General features: G+C 35.4%; 1 protein-coding gene across 3 annotated transcripts in view; it reads right to left on the bottom strand.

The window, feature by feature from the left end:
• Positions 1-3027: 3027 nt before the first annotated feature.
• The window catches only part of SYNPO2 (synaptopodin 2), a 103143-nt gene continuing 89371 nt past the window's right edge, over positions 3028-16799 (bottom strand). The window contains exons 5-7 of one of the 3 annotated variants that reach the window (XM_013951657.1): positions 14192-14224; positions 12216-12396; positions 7721-7791 (exon numbers count right to left, since the gene is read on the bottom strand). In XM_013951657.1, coding sequence (XP_013807111.1) covers positions 12232-12396; positions 14192-14224 — 198 coding nt within the window. In that variant the 3' untranslated portion in view covers positions 7721-7791; positions 12216-12231. Of the gene's footprint in view, positions 7792-12215; positions 12397-14191; positions 14225-16799 lie in introns of those variants that run through there. The other 2 variants (XM_013951656.1, XR_001293875.1) reach the window with 2 other exon arrangements.

The following is a 16799-nucleotide window of genomic DNA, read 5'->3' as shown; positions in this document are numbered from 1 at the left end:
CCGTAGAGGAAGTCCTGACTCTTCTGGATTCAAGAAAGGTATCAAAGAATTCATCATTAGGTGGCAAATCCCAGAACTGCTAACAATGAAAACCAGTGAAGTTCCTGGTGTTTTCACTATCACATGATGCTGAACTTTAAGAGCAAGATTTCCAAGAAGGAAAAAGTTATCTGCTTGAATACCTCTCCCAGTCTAAGAAATGTCAATTCTCCTAAGAAATGTTAATTCTCATAGGAATAGTAATCATTCAGTTGTCATTTTTGGTCTTCAGTGAGTCTTGAAAAGTTGTATTAGCTATGAACATCTAAAATAGTCACCTCATCTACTTCTTATAATCAGCATAGTAAACACAATGTTCTTAGTGCTGATCTTGATGGAAGTAATTCTTGCCATTCTGAAACTGGCGCAGTTTTAGTTCTCTAGCATTGCTGCTTTATCTGCCCTGTTATTTATCAACTTCTTTTTTTGCCATCTGGTATTTAAGATTACCATGAAATGAACAAGAATGCATCAGATATTGCTGAAGGACTATTTGATGCTATGATTTTTGAAACTGAAAATATCATTAGTTCACGTTGATGTTTCTCCATGACAAAAGAAGTTTAAAACTTTCTTTGCTTCATGCTCCTACTAAGCACACTCAGTAGGACTTTTGGACATTCCAGGGCAAGCTAGACACTTCTTTGACATGATTTACACTGAATATTCAGCTCTGGACCAGCTATGATAGTGATCATTAGATTTTGAGCTCATAGGAATAAGGGTCAGGAGTGGTAGTCTTACCTGGGGTTTGACAAAGCATAAGCTTGCCACGTAATTCAGTTCCTCACATTAAAGCTGAGATTAAGAATTAATATTTTAAATTGTAATTCTTTTCTGTCTTTTCTATTCCAGGAAGCAGGAAGTGTATAATATTGAAGTTATTAAATCATTACGGCTGTAGACTGCTTATGCTTATAAGCTTTTCTGTTTCATTTAGAAAAATGATTAGAAATACTGTAGAGATAAGCATATGCTGGCTTTATGTGAATTCTGATGCTTTCCAAAAAGTACTGATTTTCTCAGATTAAACTCAAGCGCAACCATTAATAACAGGAAATGACTGATTAAAACTCAGATGGCTTAGCAAATTAATAATAATATTGAAAAATGGCAATTGTTTCATAATTGCCATAGTACCGTGGGGTTGTTTGTGCTGGGAAAAGCTCTGCGTCTATTATCTGTTATGCATCTGTTATTCTGACTCTGAATGCCATAAAGCTCTTATTTTCCATTTTTGCCTTGGGCAAATTCTGCTTGTCTACAGGCTACTTAATTATATTTTTTACAATGTAGAAAATGATTTTTCAACCTATTAGCATATTTTTCCTTAGTTTTCATTATTTATAGGAAAAAAAGCTGTCTTCAGTTTTAAAATAAATCATGAACCCCTGCACTATTTAGATTAAATCTATTTTCAGTTTTAAAATAAAACCTGAAGATAATTTTGTCTTAATATGTAGGGGTTTATCACCACCTTCATATCTATACATCTGTGTCATTTATCTTGTAACTCTGCAGTGTATGGGTACTGTACCCCAGCACAGTATGCTCTCTTAGTTCTCCATTATGTTCTGTTAATTGACCTTTACCTTTCTTTCTTCAGAAAAATTAATACTTATGTGTGCATGCACACAAACACTCCAGAGGTCACTGTATTTTGAATATAAACTACTTAAGTGCTTTTTCTAGGGTGGAAATTGTGTAAATGGTAAACTTTTTAAAGCATATTGAATGCCATTTCGAACTCAGCTGCAAAACGACTTCTTTTCAGAATCCGGTAAAGTATCTCATGAACAATGTATAAGCACTGACATCCAATTTGAGGAAAACCAGGTAATGGCCTGGAAACATTCAGCTTGCTTTCCTGGACTTAGAATTATTCATTACACCAAGTATTCATTCCTCCAGGCTCTCATGTAGTAATAGAGCAGTCTGCCACACTATGGTCATTTTAAAAGCTCTTAAATGTTCATGACTGCACCAGAAAGTCGAGACTATTTCAGGTCAGCCAAAATACATTCTCTGGAGAGTGAAACATGATATAGAAACAATGACTGTTCACCTATGTAGTGAGATTTTCAAGCTATTGCAAACATACTCAAGGGAGTATGTTATGTTAAACTGTGAATCTGGCTTAGGCTTTCTTTGTTTATGATGTATTTAAGCAATTTACCAGAGAAGAGTAAAAATGCTGCATATAACCATGAAAAGGAAGAATGCTGATTCCCTTGAAACCTTGTAAACCCTTTGTAGAGCTAAGCCATTCAAATGCTATTGTCAAGTTTTATCAGTTCCCAGTTTTACATACATTGATCATTTTTCTTGTTTTGGGGGCAAAATTCTGTTTGCTTTACCAATGCAAAAACTGCTTTGTGATTCATTAGGACTATTGGCATAAATAGTGAAAATTTCATTTGGCTTTTCACAGCTATATTGTACATGCCGTCCTTACGCTCCCTAAGAGTTTTTCACCCAAATAGTCTAACTAATGTCAAGAGTGGGTTCACAATTTATTCTTGTGTTTATTTTCTTTTAAAATTATATGTTTCAATTAAGAATAAACAACAATAGAATACAAAAATCCAGCCCTTCTGAACAAATCAGCAGGAACTAAATGGAGGTTTATATGCATGTCAGGTTGACAATTATAGTAAGCAGACGTTATTTGCAGGTTTTTATGGTGGGATGGAAATGCTCAAATGATAAAAACTGTTCTGACAATATCATTTTACCTGGGTAGATTGTGCTTCACTGTGTTTTCTTCCTCTCGCTTACTCAGTGTGAAAATGATATTCTACTGTATTTGACATGTTGCCATTTGACCTGATGTTGATTTAAGCTTCTAGAAGCTCACATCAGCAGGAGGTCACAGACAGGCAAAGTCAGTGAATCTAAAAATGGTGCAGAAAAAAAAGAGATTAGGCTTTATTTGGCTTTAGATTATTTAGAAACAAACAAACTGACAAGAATTTAGAGAAAACAAAATTGTGTTTCTCATCTGATTGTTAAAATCATTTTATTAAATGATACAATTTACATCTCTGGCATGCACTCTCAAATAAAGTGTCCTTTGCAGTGAACAAACAGCCTTTAGAAGTGAAAAGCCTTTTATAAAGATAGTACAGTCTTTTGCTACTAGGTAGAAATGAAATGTGCAATAAACATTTGGTTGTATTAAAGCAAACCAAAATGAAGACTAGTTATGAACAAGAGTTGTGAACATCATCACCTAACCTAACTAAAGAAACTAAGTTTTCAGTTATATTGCATTTTCAAATACTCTGCATATTAACAGAGATAGCTCTGAGGGTGAACGCAGTTCTGACACAAATAACTGGTATTTAAAATATCACGTATTTCCTCGGATTACTGAGCAGATCTGTGCATTCACAAAAAACAAAATGTAAGAAATACTTGTATTAATATATTCAGAACTCACGCACAACATTCACAGCTGTATAACAGAAAGATGCTTTGCTAGTGGAGGAATGGGATGAAGAAAAGGGAGTGAAAGATGCAGTGTGGTGCTTCGTAAAGCTTTGTATGCATTAACATTTCAGTTAATAGTCTGGGCCTGCTGTTTTCCTTGAAATTAATACATTGTCTGAATCTGGTTTTAACCTGGTTTCCTTTGTAAGCAAGGCTGTGTGATCTGTCTGCATGCCTATATGTCTGTCTGTCTGTCCTCTGATTAATAACTTTGAAACTGTTTGTTGATTTCATTTCTATATGATAGTGGAATAGATCTCAAAGACAATCAGCTGCCCACAGACTTTTTAAAAATAAGTGTCTGGGTAGAGGATAGATACACTTTGCAGTGTTGCTGTTGAGGAAAATGCTGCAGTGTAAAGTCATTCCTTATTAGACATGAGACAATCCATATGGGAAAGAGAACTAGTAAATCCCCAGCAGTCAGAAAAAAAATCTGTTGTAGATCACATTAAACACCAAAGTTAATCTATGATAAGATGCAAATCTACAGGAAACTCAGTGTCATAATTCTCAGGTTCACAGAAATACTTACTGATAAATTCTTTCTTATCAATACAAGGAAAATACAAGACTATGCTTTTTTCTTTGGACATTGACAGAATGTCAGCGATTCTGTCTAAAAGTCTCTGATTTTGCAATTTTTACATTTTTGGTGCGTCTTTGTTTTTCACTAATGTGAAGACAGCTTAAAGCAGCCCAAATGACAGTAGCACAGTGACAAATCATTATCTGCCTAGTCTGTGTGTTGTACAGATTATCCTTGAAGGATCACATTTGAAATGATATATTCGCTGGGCGCTTTCTTGAAACATAGCCAGTCAGTGAGAGAGAGGTGCCTAAAAAAGGCATCCAGAAACCTCTTTGAATATAACTCTAAATATCAGAACAGCTCCTGCTGCAGTCAGTGGGAGACTTTTGAATTCACTGAACGTTCTGAAGTATTAAAATTCTGACCTCCAGGGTATTAATGAAAAATTATATTTTTGGCTTTGATCCTAGGTATACTTAGGCACAAGAGTATGTTTTCCCATATTGCTAGGTAATCACAGCATTAAATCTTCTTTAATTTTGCTTTATACCATAACATGTTTTTTGTAATATCAAAATTTTAAATATGTTTGGCAATTTTTAGTTTCATGTACCTTAATATTAACTGCTTATTTCCTTCTGTTATACATATGACATTAGAATTCATAACATTATTTTCAGTGAAAATCCAAAGATACATTCCTGATTCTGAGAATTAAAACAATTGTATTTGACAAATATATGACTTACTGCAAACTCATTAATCTGTTTTCCAGTTTAACAGTATAAAGGATATAGTTTAAAACAGCTGTAGTTGACTTGGATTCAGGAAGTCATTTTATTATAATAAAATGGGCCTCAGTTCAGCAAAATACGTAAGCATTATATAGTTTTCAGAATATCTGTAGTCCTAATGAAAGTAATGGCATACATATACATTAGCATTTATTGAATACTTAAAACTTTGATGGCTTAGAATTATAAAACACAATTGCTAAATCTGAGTTACGCTGAAATCAGCTGAAAACCTGACATGTACTTCCATGGAAATAGGTTTGGATCCAGAGACAGGCCCTTAAGGCTAATGGACTCTCAATGTCCCATTGATTTCAGTGGGAATATTCCCAGTGATGATAAGGGAACACTGTGCATCTCTACAGAGAAAAATGTATTTTTGTCTCCGGGACAGGATAATTTACTTTGTTTATGTGAGTATATGAATCTAAGGTGCAAGGCTGGTTTTCAGACATAACATGACAATCTTGTTCATGTAATTTTTCTAAATCGTCTTTTCTTCACATATTCATAATTTGTGAAAGAAATTCATAAGGTGCAATAGCAATATGATGCTAGTTTCAAGGTATATACTACATCCGTGTGTTCATTTCCTACTTGGTCAAAAGGAGGATTGCTTTTGATTTCAAGGGACTTTTGCTTGACTAGAGAATTACTGCCAACTTAAACTCATTAAGTTTATGTTTTTCCCCGTCATGCAATTCCTGAGCTCCATGAGGGGAAGTTCTTCATACTCTTATGGGAAGTTTCAGCTCAACTGGACTTGGGGTTCCTTTTCCTCTTGTCTTTATACCAGTTATATTTTATAATTGTTATAATGGAAAATTGTTTGCAGATGAGAGTGTTTCGTGATATATTCTTCCTTACTGCATATGTGTTCTAGCTTTCTTTCTAAACTAACCACTCACAGTTGACAACATTATTGAAAATAAGGATAGTTAACAGTGTTTCTGCAGAAATTTTAGTTGGTTGTGCTTGACAAATCTTTGAAGAATGCCCCATAAAATGAGGAGGGTGCAGAACACTTTTTAAAACTTGGGGTATTCATTTACTGTCTTAACAACATCTAAACTGCCCAATAAGCTTGGAATACATGTATTTTTAGCCACATATTCGTCTTGTTTAAATAAGATGTAAATGCGAGATATCACCAGCCACAACTATTTACCATCTCTTCAGATCCATCAAGACAGTTTAATTGTAACCAACTCACCAAATATTTTCTACTCATACTAGTCTCGTACCATGTAACACATATCATAAACCCTCTTTCACATATCAGCTTCCACATAGGACAGGTGTTATTCTTTATAAAACAAACTTGATAAACACAACTTATTTATGTCTTCCAAACTGAGAATACAAATCAAAAGCCTTCTAAACATTGAGCTACCTAGATACTAAGAATGACTGCCCAGCCAGTCAGTTCACTAGACACTGTAGCAGTAAATGTTCAGCAAGTAGTGCATTTCACAGAGAAACAAAGGCTGTTTCAGCCTCTGAATTGTTCGGAAGTTTATTACAAAATTAACTTGCAATCCAGTTTAAATGCAATCTAAATACTTTTCTGATCCCTTTTGTATTTCAAGTATCACGGTACTGATCTCTATTAATATCACCCTTCTTCCTATTGTGTTCAGACTAATTGATTAATCACAATATGTAAAATTTCATCTAAACTATCTTGAAATCCATCTGCAATGCCTGACTGCATGAGATTAGCATACATCTACATGGAGATGTATGCTGTGTCGGAGAGGTTCAGATACCATGATCATAAATGTATTTTAAATGTTTCTGTAGCAAAATTGTTAATTAATGTATTTTGTTAGTTCTTTTAAAAATGCAGTAAAGAAAACATATGGCCAATAAGCCAGTGCTTCCAGTATTGCATTTTCATTGGAACTTTCTGAAGTCTGATTATGTCTCGTACCTTGGAACCCAGATGTCAAATATATCCAGAGAACCTACAAGATCCTGTAAAATACTTCTTGCTTTTAAAATGCCCAGATTTTACATTCTTTTCTTATTAACTTCACGGCAAGCATTTGTGCTGTCTGCAACTATATCCATTCTAGGTGTTTGTATTGACCACATTGGTTGTCCCATGTTTCCCCCTCAAAAAAAAAAACAAAAAACCTTACAATTTTGCCTTTTAGAAACAGAACATTATTAGGTTATGACTAAAACCACGTCCATTCTAGGGTACTAGCCTGCAGTCCTATGAAAACTGTGCTCTGTTCTATATTGCCTCCTCATTTCTTCAGTTCAGAGATGGTCAGGCCAGCAAGAAACTTTCCTTCTCCAACTCAGATCTAAAGCTTGTAGAGCTGGACGAAGGGAAAATACGCCAGGTCCTTCTGTTGTTCATGTTGGACGCATTCATGCTCTGGGCTGTGAATTGTAGTTTGAATCTGCTGTTCACAAGTAATAGTCAGACCGGGAATCCATGGACGTCGTATCAGGATCTGTTCTGGACTGTTGACTGAAGTAAGCATACTGTGGCTGAGAGCCACCCTGCGTGGTGGCACTTGGGGCGGACAGGGTGCTTTTGCGGGGTGATACAGTACCTGATTGCTTTCCCCCAAATAAGGCTGTGTTACCTCTTGGGACCAGAGGCTCATCAGAAACTCTTTGTTTCCATTCATCTGGTGGCTCAGGAAGCGTTTTCCTGTGAGCAGCTGATACTACATTAGCCACAATGGATTCTTCAATATTCTGGGGTGCAAAAGCTTCATCCACTAGGCCAAGAGGGGATTTAGCGGCTGCTTCCCAGGGAGTAGGTCTCTTGCCAGGCCTGTCAGCTGCTGTGCCTGGCTTGCTAAAGTAATCAGGAGCAGGCTGAAAGATAAGAGGAGAAGTAGGGGACATGGCTCGAGAAATCACTGAAGAAGGTCTCCCAGGAAGTGATAATGAGCGTCCACTTCTTCTTTCCTGGAAAAACAAATTACCAAATATAACTGCAGTCATGAAACAGCAAAAACGGAAGCCCGTTCTCCTCACTTAGAACTAGAACAACAAACCCTGAAAGCACATGTGCATATGACATCCTGGCAATCCCCCCCACCCCCCCTTTTTTTTTTAACCTACTGGTGCTTTTTAATACTTGAATTTAGTGGAAAGAGAGGAGATACTAAAAAGGAGGAAGAGAAAGAAACAGGAAAAAAGAGAGAACAAACTGAATTTTTGAGGAAAGTAAATAGACCAAAGAAAGGTTTCCATTAACTGAAAAGGTGCAACTATGTTAGCAATCTTACAGCTTTACTTCATCTCCACTAGTTAGCTAGTATGCCTTGTTCTGAAAAGACCATTCTTAATAATGAAAAAGGAAGTCATGTTGCACCAGTTCTGTGTGTGTTTACAAGATTCTGTCTAACATTCAGGCACAGCCTGAATTTATTTGATTACAGGCTCTGTCTAGGACATCTATCCAAGAACATATTTTTGGCAATCTCCTTTTAAGAAAGACATTTTTAACTCTAAAATTATTAGATTTACCCTGAGTGAAAAGAGAAGAAAAATGAACACAAAAATTTAAAAATGTTAATGCAATCATTTACTTAATACCCTTACAGGACAGTACTTAACCTGGCTTCTTTAAAAGGCACTGCCCTCAAAATTTCAGAACATTCTGACCCATTTATAGGAGCAATCCATTCATATTTGACAAATCCTAATCTTCTTAGTAATGCAGCACTTCGAAACAGAAACTCTGTTCATGAGAAGGTTTGCCCACAACAGTCTTCGTTTGGCAGTATATGAAACAAGTACAGCCTTTCCACCATGCCAAACATATTCCTTGTGTTAGACAAATTATATTATTCTTACTGCATAGTCTCTATACATGTGGTTCCTAAACTAACTGATTTATGCCCACTGATTCATATCCTGAGGTTTAAGAATTGCCTTTAACTCTGAAATCTTGTAGGAAATTCAGGGCTGTTTCCAAAGGCTTGCTAAAATTTCATTTCAAAAACATTGCCCCTGTGTTATTTTCTGTAATTAACTTCCAAAAACTTAAACATTGTCAACAAAATCCACATACCAGGGAAGTCAATAAGTATCTGATCATACAAACTATAGTTTATCTAGCTAAAATTCACACAAAAATTCATGTTTTATAGGCTTTTCCATCACAGGATCTTGAAACGTTTAAGAAAGTTAAATGACCTCTGCTTCACATGGGCTTTTAAATTATGTTTTAATATCATCCTTGTGTGGGGGAGATGGAAACTGAGAAACAGAGAATCTACTGATTTCATAATTTTCAGTGCATTTGGTGGTGGTAAGTCCAAATCTATTAGAAATGTCTAAATAATACACAGAAGTTACATAATGAGAGACCAATTCACAGCTAATGGTTTGTAACAAGACTGTCCTTCTCACCTCTTAGCTGTGACCACCTATTCCCAGCTTGCAATTCCAGAGAGGAAACTGTTCAACTATATTAACTCTACCCGCACATACATATGGCAAATTTACATGAGGTTCTTCTATTCAGCGAAAAATACTTCATTTTGGGCAACTTAGCTCTGCTAAATTTTCAGAGTCCTCACTTAAACCATGAGTTCATCAAACATTAAACATACTCATCAGATCATCACATCTAGACAGGTGCCATCTGTATACTGTGAGACAGCAGCATATAAAAGCAAAAATTACCCATTTGGATAGTAAGTGAACGAAAGAGATTAAAGAAGGGTTTGGCCCGTAGATATATGATATACTATCAAGAAGGAATCGAACTGCCTCCATATATTTTTTTTCTTACCTGAAAAATTAAAGTCCAGATAAAAGATCATGCTTGGGACAATGATTGGCAGACCCAGATAAGGCAGTCACAATAGTTCTCCTTCCTCTAATGTATTACACGTTCTTTCTTCACTGGATCCACAGAAAATAGCTTCTTCAGTGAGACTGATTAGTACATTTTGTTTAAATCATTGGCAAAAATAGATTTTTGAAAGGTGTGAACTCAAAATAAATATGCAAAATGAGATACAGTTTCTACTAAAAATTAACCTGATAACCTGAGCTGTGAAACTACTTAGAAGATAAGATTGTACAGAGAGATGAAAGTTGATCAAACAGGTTCAGCGAGTTAGCCAACCTGTATTAACTTGGGAGGGCTTTAGATTATTGTCTGTGCTAAATAGATAGAAAAATTCTTTTTTTATTTTAATGGAGATTTCGGTTCCAAGAAAAGAGATCCAAGCTGAGTCAGTGCTTTGCAGGATTCCAGAGATGAGATGCAAATGGAAATTATTCTGTTGAATGAACTGGTGCATAAAAGACCTGACATTTCAAGGCAGTCAGGTGAAGATACTGTATGTTTAGAGAAAAGGTCCAGAGATCACCAAGTGACAAAGATATCTTTTTAGCCTAACCATCAGTGATAAAATAGGAGTTAATTTTCTTTGACAGAGTTTGATCTGAGAATGATAAGTTATTAAATGTATTTCACTAGTCTATTCAACAAAATGGGCCATTCTACTATGTCAAAAAGGTGGACTCTTGTAAAACCAGAAATACAATATAGACAAATTTAAATGTTCACATTGTGGTGAGTTTTATATTTTTTAGTACAGGTGGCATGTCAGATTCAACAGAAAATACAGATCATTAATGGAAAATGAGATACTACCCTATGATGCTGGAAACTATTCTAGGGATAGCTTTGTTATCTTAGAAGGTGAAGAAAGGGAACTGACAAAAGAGAACTAAAATGATCTCACAGAAAAACCCTCTACATGAATCAATCAATGCAGTTTAAAGGACACTGGCACAGAGTTCTGGCAACCAGATTTGGGGTGGGGGGAAAGGAGAGTATTTTACTGGCTTGGGAACCTCCTATGTCCTTAATTTGGAAGACCTCAGTGAACAAGTATTTGTACCTCAAATCATATCAATCCACAGGACCTGTAATGTTATCTAAATCATAAGTTCAGCCTGTAAGAGCTGTAGAAAAAGTAGAATCTCAAGTACTGATAATTTGGAGGATATTATATTGTTTGGGTTGCTTCAGATGAAAAAAAATCAAAAAATGCAAAATACTTTGGATATGGAGGATTTTATTCTCTTGTATAAATCTGTTCTCCTTTAATTCTGAGATTCTGCCCAATGTATTAGCTTTTATGGAGTGTTGGTCTGGATTTGGGTAGAATGTTAGGCCTTGAGGGAAGATACGCAGATCAGTAAACTGGAATAGTGCTTTGGGAGTTATGCTGGTTGTACTAAATTTCCTTGGACTCATTCTTTCTTTTGTTTTTAACTTTAGAGAGACTCTTAAGCACAAAGTGACTAGGTAAGAATCCAAATAATTCATACTGTCCCATGAGATAAAGAATGTTTCATTACGGAAGTATGACTTTACTTGGCTCTGAGTGTGATCACCCTGTGATCAATCAGAAGAAAAAGCCTGTGACAGATTTTTCCAATGAAGATTCCCAGGTAACCTGGAGCAACTGTAGCAATTTACCTGGCCAGTGAGAGACTGTGCCAATTTATTTGGAAAAAGTTGTTTCTTCAGAAGTTGATAAATATGCTCCTTTTCTACCTCAGAACCCCCGAATCAGAACACTTATTTCGGGTTTTGTCCATTTTGCCAAACTACTATTTGCTTTTGTCAGTGCTTTCAATTGGCCAGTTGCATATATTTTTTTTTCATTGATCACCTGACTCTCACATATTCATGTTTATTTCTAGACTTCTGTTACTTCATCTTAATAGCTATCATCTGAGAGACTTCTATATTCTGACAGAAAGATCAGATTATCTATAAAATTATATCTCTTGTCCCAGGGGACAGCTTTGTTAGGTGCTAAGCATCTCGTTTGGAGACTTTGATATTTCAGTAAGATCTGTATCACTGAAGATAATTAATGATTACTTCATTCTGGAGGGTCATTCAAGCCACATCCAAATCAGAGCAACAAAATTCTCACTGCAAGATCGAACTCTGGCAAACTATGGTACTGTCAACTGGATAATTCATATCCATAGGCAGTTCTTTAGCATACTTGGTCCTGTTTCGATATTCCTGGGTGTGTCTCCTTCCCCACTTGATAACTTGGATTTAGATACAGCTCTGATAATAGGCTGATAAAATATCTGTGAAATTGCATGTCCATTTCCTTTGCATTTGATAAAGAAAAGGAAGGATTAATCTCTCCTTCCAGGAAGGAGGGACTGAACAATGAGTTTTTAACTGAATGTCTTTTTGGATTGTGAGAGGACAAATTCTGTGAAGGAAAACGATTTACTTGGAAAAGGGCTGAAGTACTTTGCCTACTTAGTAAGGGTCTGAAGAAATTTCAGTAAAAAAGTTAGAGATCTCCACTCTCTGAGATCATACTTACCTCCAGGTGTACTTAATCACACTTCTGAATGTTGGGTCTGGCTTTTGACGGGGAGGAAGAGTGGGCCAGTAGTTTTTGAAGAAAAAGCCTCTTGAAGGAAGGAGCTGACTGAATTCTCCACATTTCTCAAAGAGAAACAGTCATAACTATGCTGAAGGTAAGCAGAAGAGGGTTGGAAGACCTACTCAGGAGATTCAAGAAGATAAAAATGTTTTTGGCTAAAGTGAGCCTTAGTTATTTTGAATTACAATCTTCCTAAAATAAATAGCAATCATCATTGTCTGCATTCTAGTAAGAGCAGACAGCACAGAGAGAATGAAACAAAATTTTACATGAATTTTATTTTTAATAAATCCAGGAAAATTAAATATCAGTTTTGGCCTGAATCAGTTCTATTGAGTTATTGTAAGATGGGTGGAACTTTGAGCAATTATAAACCTTTGGATTCGGCAGAATATATATTTAATTTTAGCATCCATGAAAGAAATAAAGCAAAAATACCAGCTATGTGAGCTACGTCATTATGCCTCAGTGCTTACCTTAAGGAGGGGGAATTTAGTCTCTAAGCCTACTCAGTAGCAAGATTGTTATGGTAGTATCTATTGTAATAGAAGTAATCCAGTAGCACTCTGTACAACAAATTTTTGTGCATTTTTCTGAATAATCATTGTATAGTGACATACTTCTGCAATAATTTACTTAGATCCAAGTTAGAATATTTCTGTCTACCCCAACTTTATTCTGAAATTGAATAATCTTTGGCTTCAGAACATAAAATCTCCACCTTTTTTCACACTCTGTAGTAAATAGCTTTTAAGCACTTGTAGAAAAGTGTAATTTTGCTAAAATGTACGTATGTCTTAAATGTAGAAATTGAGAGATGATTAATGACTGTTTTCATTGCCCTTAATTCTTGTCATTGGTGGAAGTGTTCCTGGAATGAAAGTCTGAACATTCCTGAATTCAAGGGAGATCCATATTTGATATTCATATACTGATGTCTATCAGCAGTAAAGTGTTCAGCCCCTTTGAACTGACAATAAACTTTGGAATTTAGGCAGCATTTAGTCTCTAGAATTATCATTCATTTACTGGAAAGCAGCAACCAGGCCTAGTGATACTCTCTATTATTCTCCCTTCATATTTTATTCTTGGGATAGCTCTTTTGATACGCATGTACTAAACAATGCACAAACACCAGGTTGTACGTGAGACAGTGAAAATAAAAAGTGCAAATGGAGAATAACTATTCTGCCTTCTGTCTCCCTTGAGCTACAAGAAGAACATAAACAGGGGACTAGAGCTCTTCCGTTCTTCATCCCAGCAATCAAGGGAGAAGGAAAAGAAGAGTGATATGCTATCAGAATTACTGATTGTATTACTGTAATCTTGTTGTAAAATATTCATTATAATACTGTACCAACATTCAAAGTGTTGTTATGCTGCAAACAAATGAGAACACCACACAATGAATAATTTGTGCTTTCCATTGCCCTGAGTTTTTCAGAGAGAAAAAACTTTTCTACAATAGTATTTGAAGGGAAGGCGATTCTTAAATAACAAGAGGAAAGACAGTTCAGAGCTGTCCATTACAATCATATAGAATCCTAACAACTGCTGCTGACTGCCCATGCATCTATGTGAAGAGATTAAACATTAATTTTAGGTTGAAATAGATTTTAAAAATGTAAACTGTTTATAAACTGATTAGTGAAGCAAACATTTATTATACCACAAGCATCTTTGATATTTATAAATTGTATATTAATATAAACTAAAACAAATGTAGTATTACTCCCAAATGAAACTATTTCAGTATATAAGTAAATGAATGTAAACACAGTACTTATAAAAGATGTGTGTACATATATATTTTTGATTATACGTAAGTAGAAAGAGTGTGAATGTGTACCATTGATTCAAGTTAGTTTAGCTATCTAAATCAATAGTCCAGAAAATTGTTACTTAGAACTTACTGCTATTTGAAATTTCTTGATAATCATGAAAAGCTGAAAAACAAAAAGTGTAATATTTAGTTTCATAAATAGTGCACATTTTAAAGGCAAAAGTTAGATCTTTTTTCATTTTACGGACCAAATGGGAATGCAAAATACTACCTAGTGAAAAGATTTCACAATAACTGATTTTCTGTCTCAGGTGGTGCATCTCCTTAGTAAGGTAAAACTGTCCGTGCACTTACAATGCTGAAACTCCCTTTTCACCAGTTAAGCACGCATAGGTTGAATTTTCAAAAATGTCAAGAATTCTATTTTCAAAAGTAGCTTAGACCCCTAACAATCCACATCTCATTGAAAATTCCTGGAACAGTCTCCCACCTGATTAAGTCACTTGAAAAAAAAAAAAAAAATTACTTTGGTTTCTAAGTCATTAGGACATTTTTATTTTCATCTTTTGATTGCAGTCCTGGTCTTTACTCCATATGAAGGCATGTTCAAATCTGAATTAACATTAGCATCTTGCTAAAGGGGACAAAGGAAGTGAGAGTGGATGGAACAGTTGTATTATTGCAAAAAATGACTCTGTCTTCATAAAAAGCTCAGAGTGATGTATTTCTCATTTTGCTTCCTAATGTTAGGAGTTAGAGATCAAACTATTGGAAGGCAGTAGAACATAGTAAGTAGTACTTGATTTTTATAGTTATGTTTATGCTTCTTTCAGTTCTCTCCTTCCTTCCAATTTTTTAAAGATTTTTAAACTATCATAGAATGATGTAAAGAAGGAAAATGTAAGGATAATCTTAATGTGGCTTTCTTCATCCCAAGCCATTTACAACTTAAAATTTACTTAACGAAAAACCAATTTGTCTCTGATAGCTCTGGAGTAAATGCTACAGCTATTTTACAGTAAGCAATATGACTACTAAAAAATTGGAAAGAAAAGGGAAATAATCATATTTATTTGAAAATCTGGAAATAATTTAAAGCAGGCAAAATGAAACTGCTAAAATTGGAATGCAGCATATTGGTGAATGGGAATATTAATGTCTGGAGAGGCTGGGAATTTAGTATTATATCTTACCTGACTGTAACAGGTAAAGCCTTGTCAGTGACTGTACTACGACTAATAACAGACTAGAATCACATACTTCATGTCTGATCCAAACTTCCTCAAAGCTGTCTTGTCAGGGCTTTCTTTCAAAAATGTACAGAGAATTTTAGAACTGGAATCTTATTTATTCTAATTTTAGGTTGTTTATATGTGTGATTTTATTTCAGACCATTAATCGTAACTATCAAGTTGAGAATAATCTTATTTTTCCTCACTAGTATAAGAACTAATGAAACAGTTACTGTCAACTGTTTTACATAAGCTTCATGACAAGTTCTACTTTCCACAATAAAGTCCTTTTTGGTTGTCAAGTAATGGTAGAAAAGTGTGATATTAGAATTAGGCCTTCACTTCTGCAGAACACCAACAACATACACAGAAAAGAAACATAAGAGTGCTGGTAACCACTCATAAATTAGTTACTGACTTAGCTCAGCTTGTTTCTGTGTTAATAAAAGAAAATTAGTGCTTGGTATTGCCATTTAATCTTTATCCATATCTGATTGTCAAAATTTAAAACAATTATATCTGTAATAAGCAAATGGCTAAAGCTTTTTTGGGCCATAGGCATCTTAGTTTCATTGAAACAGACAGTTTATTTTTGATAGGGAAGAATATTTGCTGCCACCTTCTGGAGTTTAATATTACATAGCTTAGAAAAAGGTCTTATAAGATGAAACCTGGCTTATGTGCAGATAAACATTTGAAAAATAAGTGCAAAGCTAGTTATAATTTCTGACCTTGCAGTTCTGTATGAATAATGAAACCATTTTAAATTAATATGAAGTAAAGGAGATGAGCTAATGATCCTTTTCTAAAATCAAAGAAAGTAAATATTGAATATATTGTAATACATAAAGCTGGCAGCAATATTGTTGCTGAATGTTCTCAAACTATAAGATAAATTATAATTTATATAAGTGTCTTTCCAGCATGAGATCAGAACATGAGGCTGCACACTCACTGATCAGGACAGAGATGCACTGCAGAGCACGCCTGCCCCTTCACAGAGTCAAGACTTCCTGGCTGGGCCCAGGCAGCCTAGATGGGGAAGCAGACTTTCAAGAGGGTGGTAGAAACAGGCAATGGAAGAACAGAGAAAAGACTGGACAAAGGAGAACTAGGAGTTGCTGATATTTGATACAGAAGGAAAAACTGCACAGAAGACTGGCTTGGAGAGTGGTGAGAGTAGGACCTGATGAGTGAGGTTCCTGAGCTTGGAAGAGAAGCTTGAGAAATGCAAAAATTGACTTGTGTAGCTGGCAATGAGACTATGATAAGGAGACAAAACAAAAAAAGAAATGATGAAATGGGACAATGTTCAGGGAAAAGAACCTGTGGCCACTACAGTATACTTTCCTCCAGAGCTCCAGAGAAATTTCTCTTCCAGAGAAATGGGATTTTGTCCTTCGAGCTCACCACTGTCAGAAAAGACTGTGAAACCCCATTGGAAACCTGTGGCATCACTGCACTGCCGATTCGCAGGTGTGATGTCAACATGAACTTGCTGACAGT

This window comes from Apteryx mantelli, chromosome 5 (genome assembly GCF_036417845.1).
Source record: "Apteryx mantelli isolate bAptMan1 chromosome 5, bAptMan1.hap1, whole genome shotgun sequence".
NCBI classification, from domain to species: Eukaryota; Metazoa; Chordata; class Aves; order Apterygiformes; family Apterygidae; genus Apteryx; species Apteryx mantelli.
Note: the sequence above shows the minus strand (reverse complement) of the source record. Positions and strands in the feature narration are given on the sequence as shown.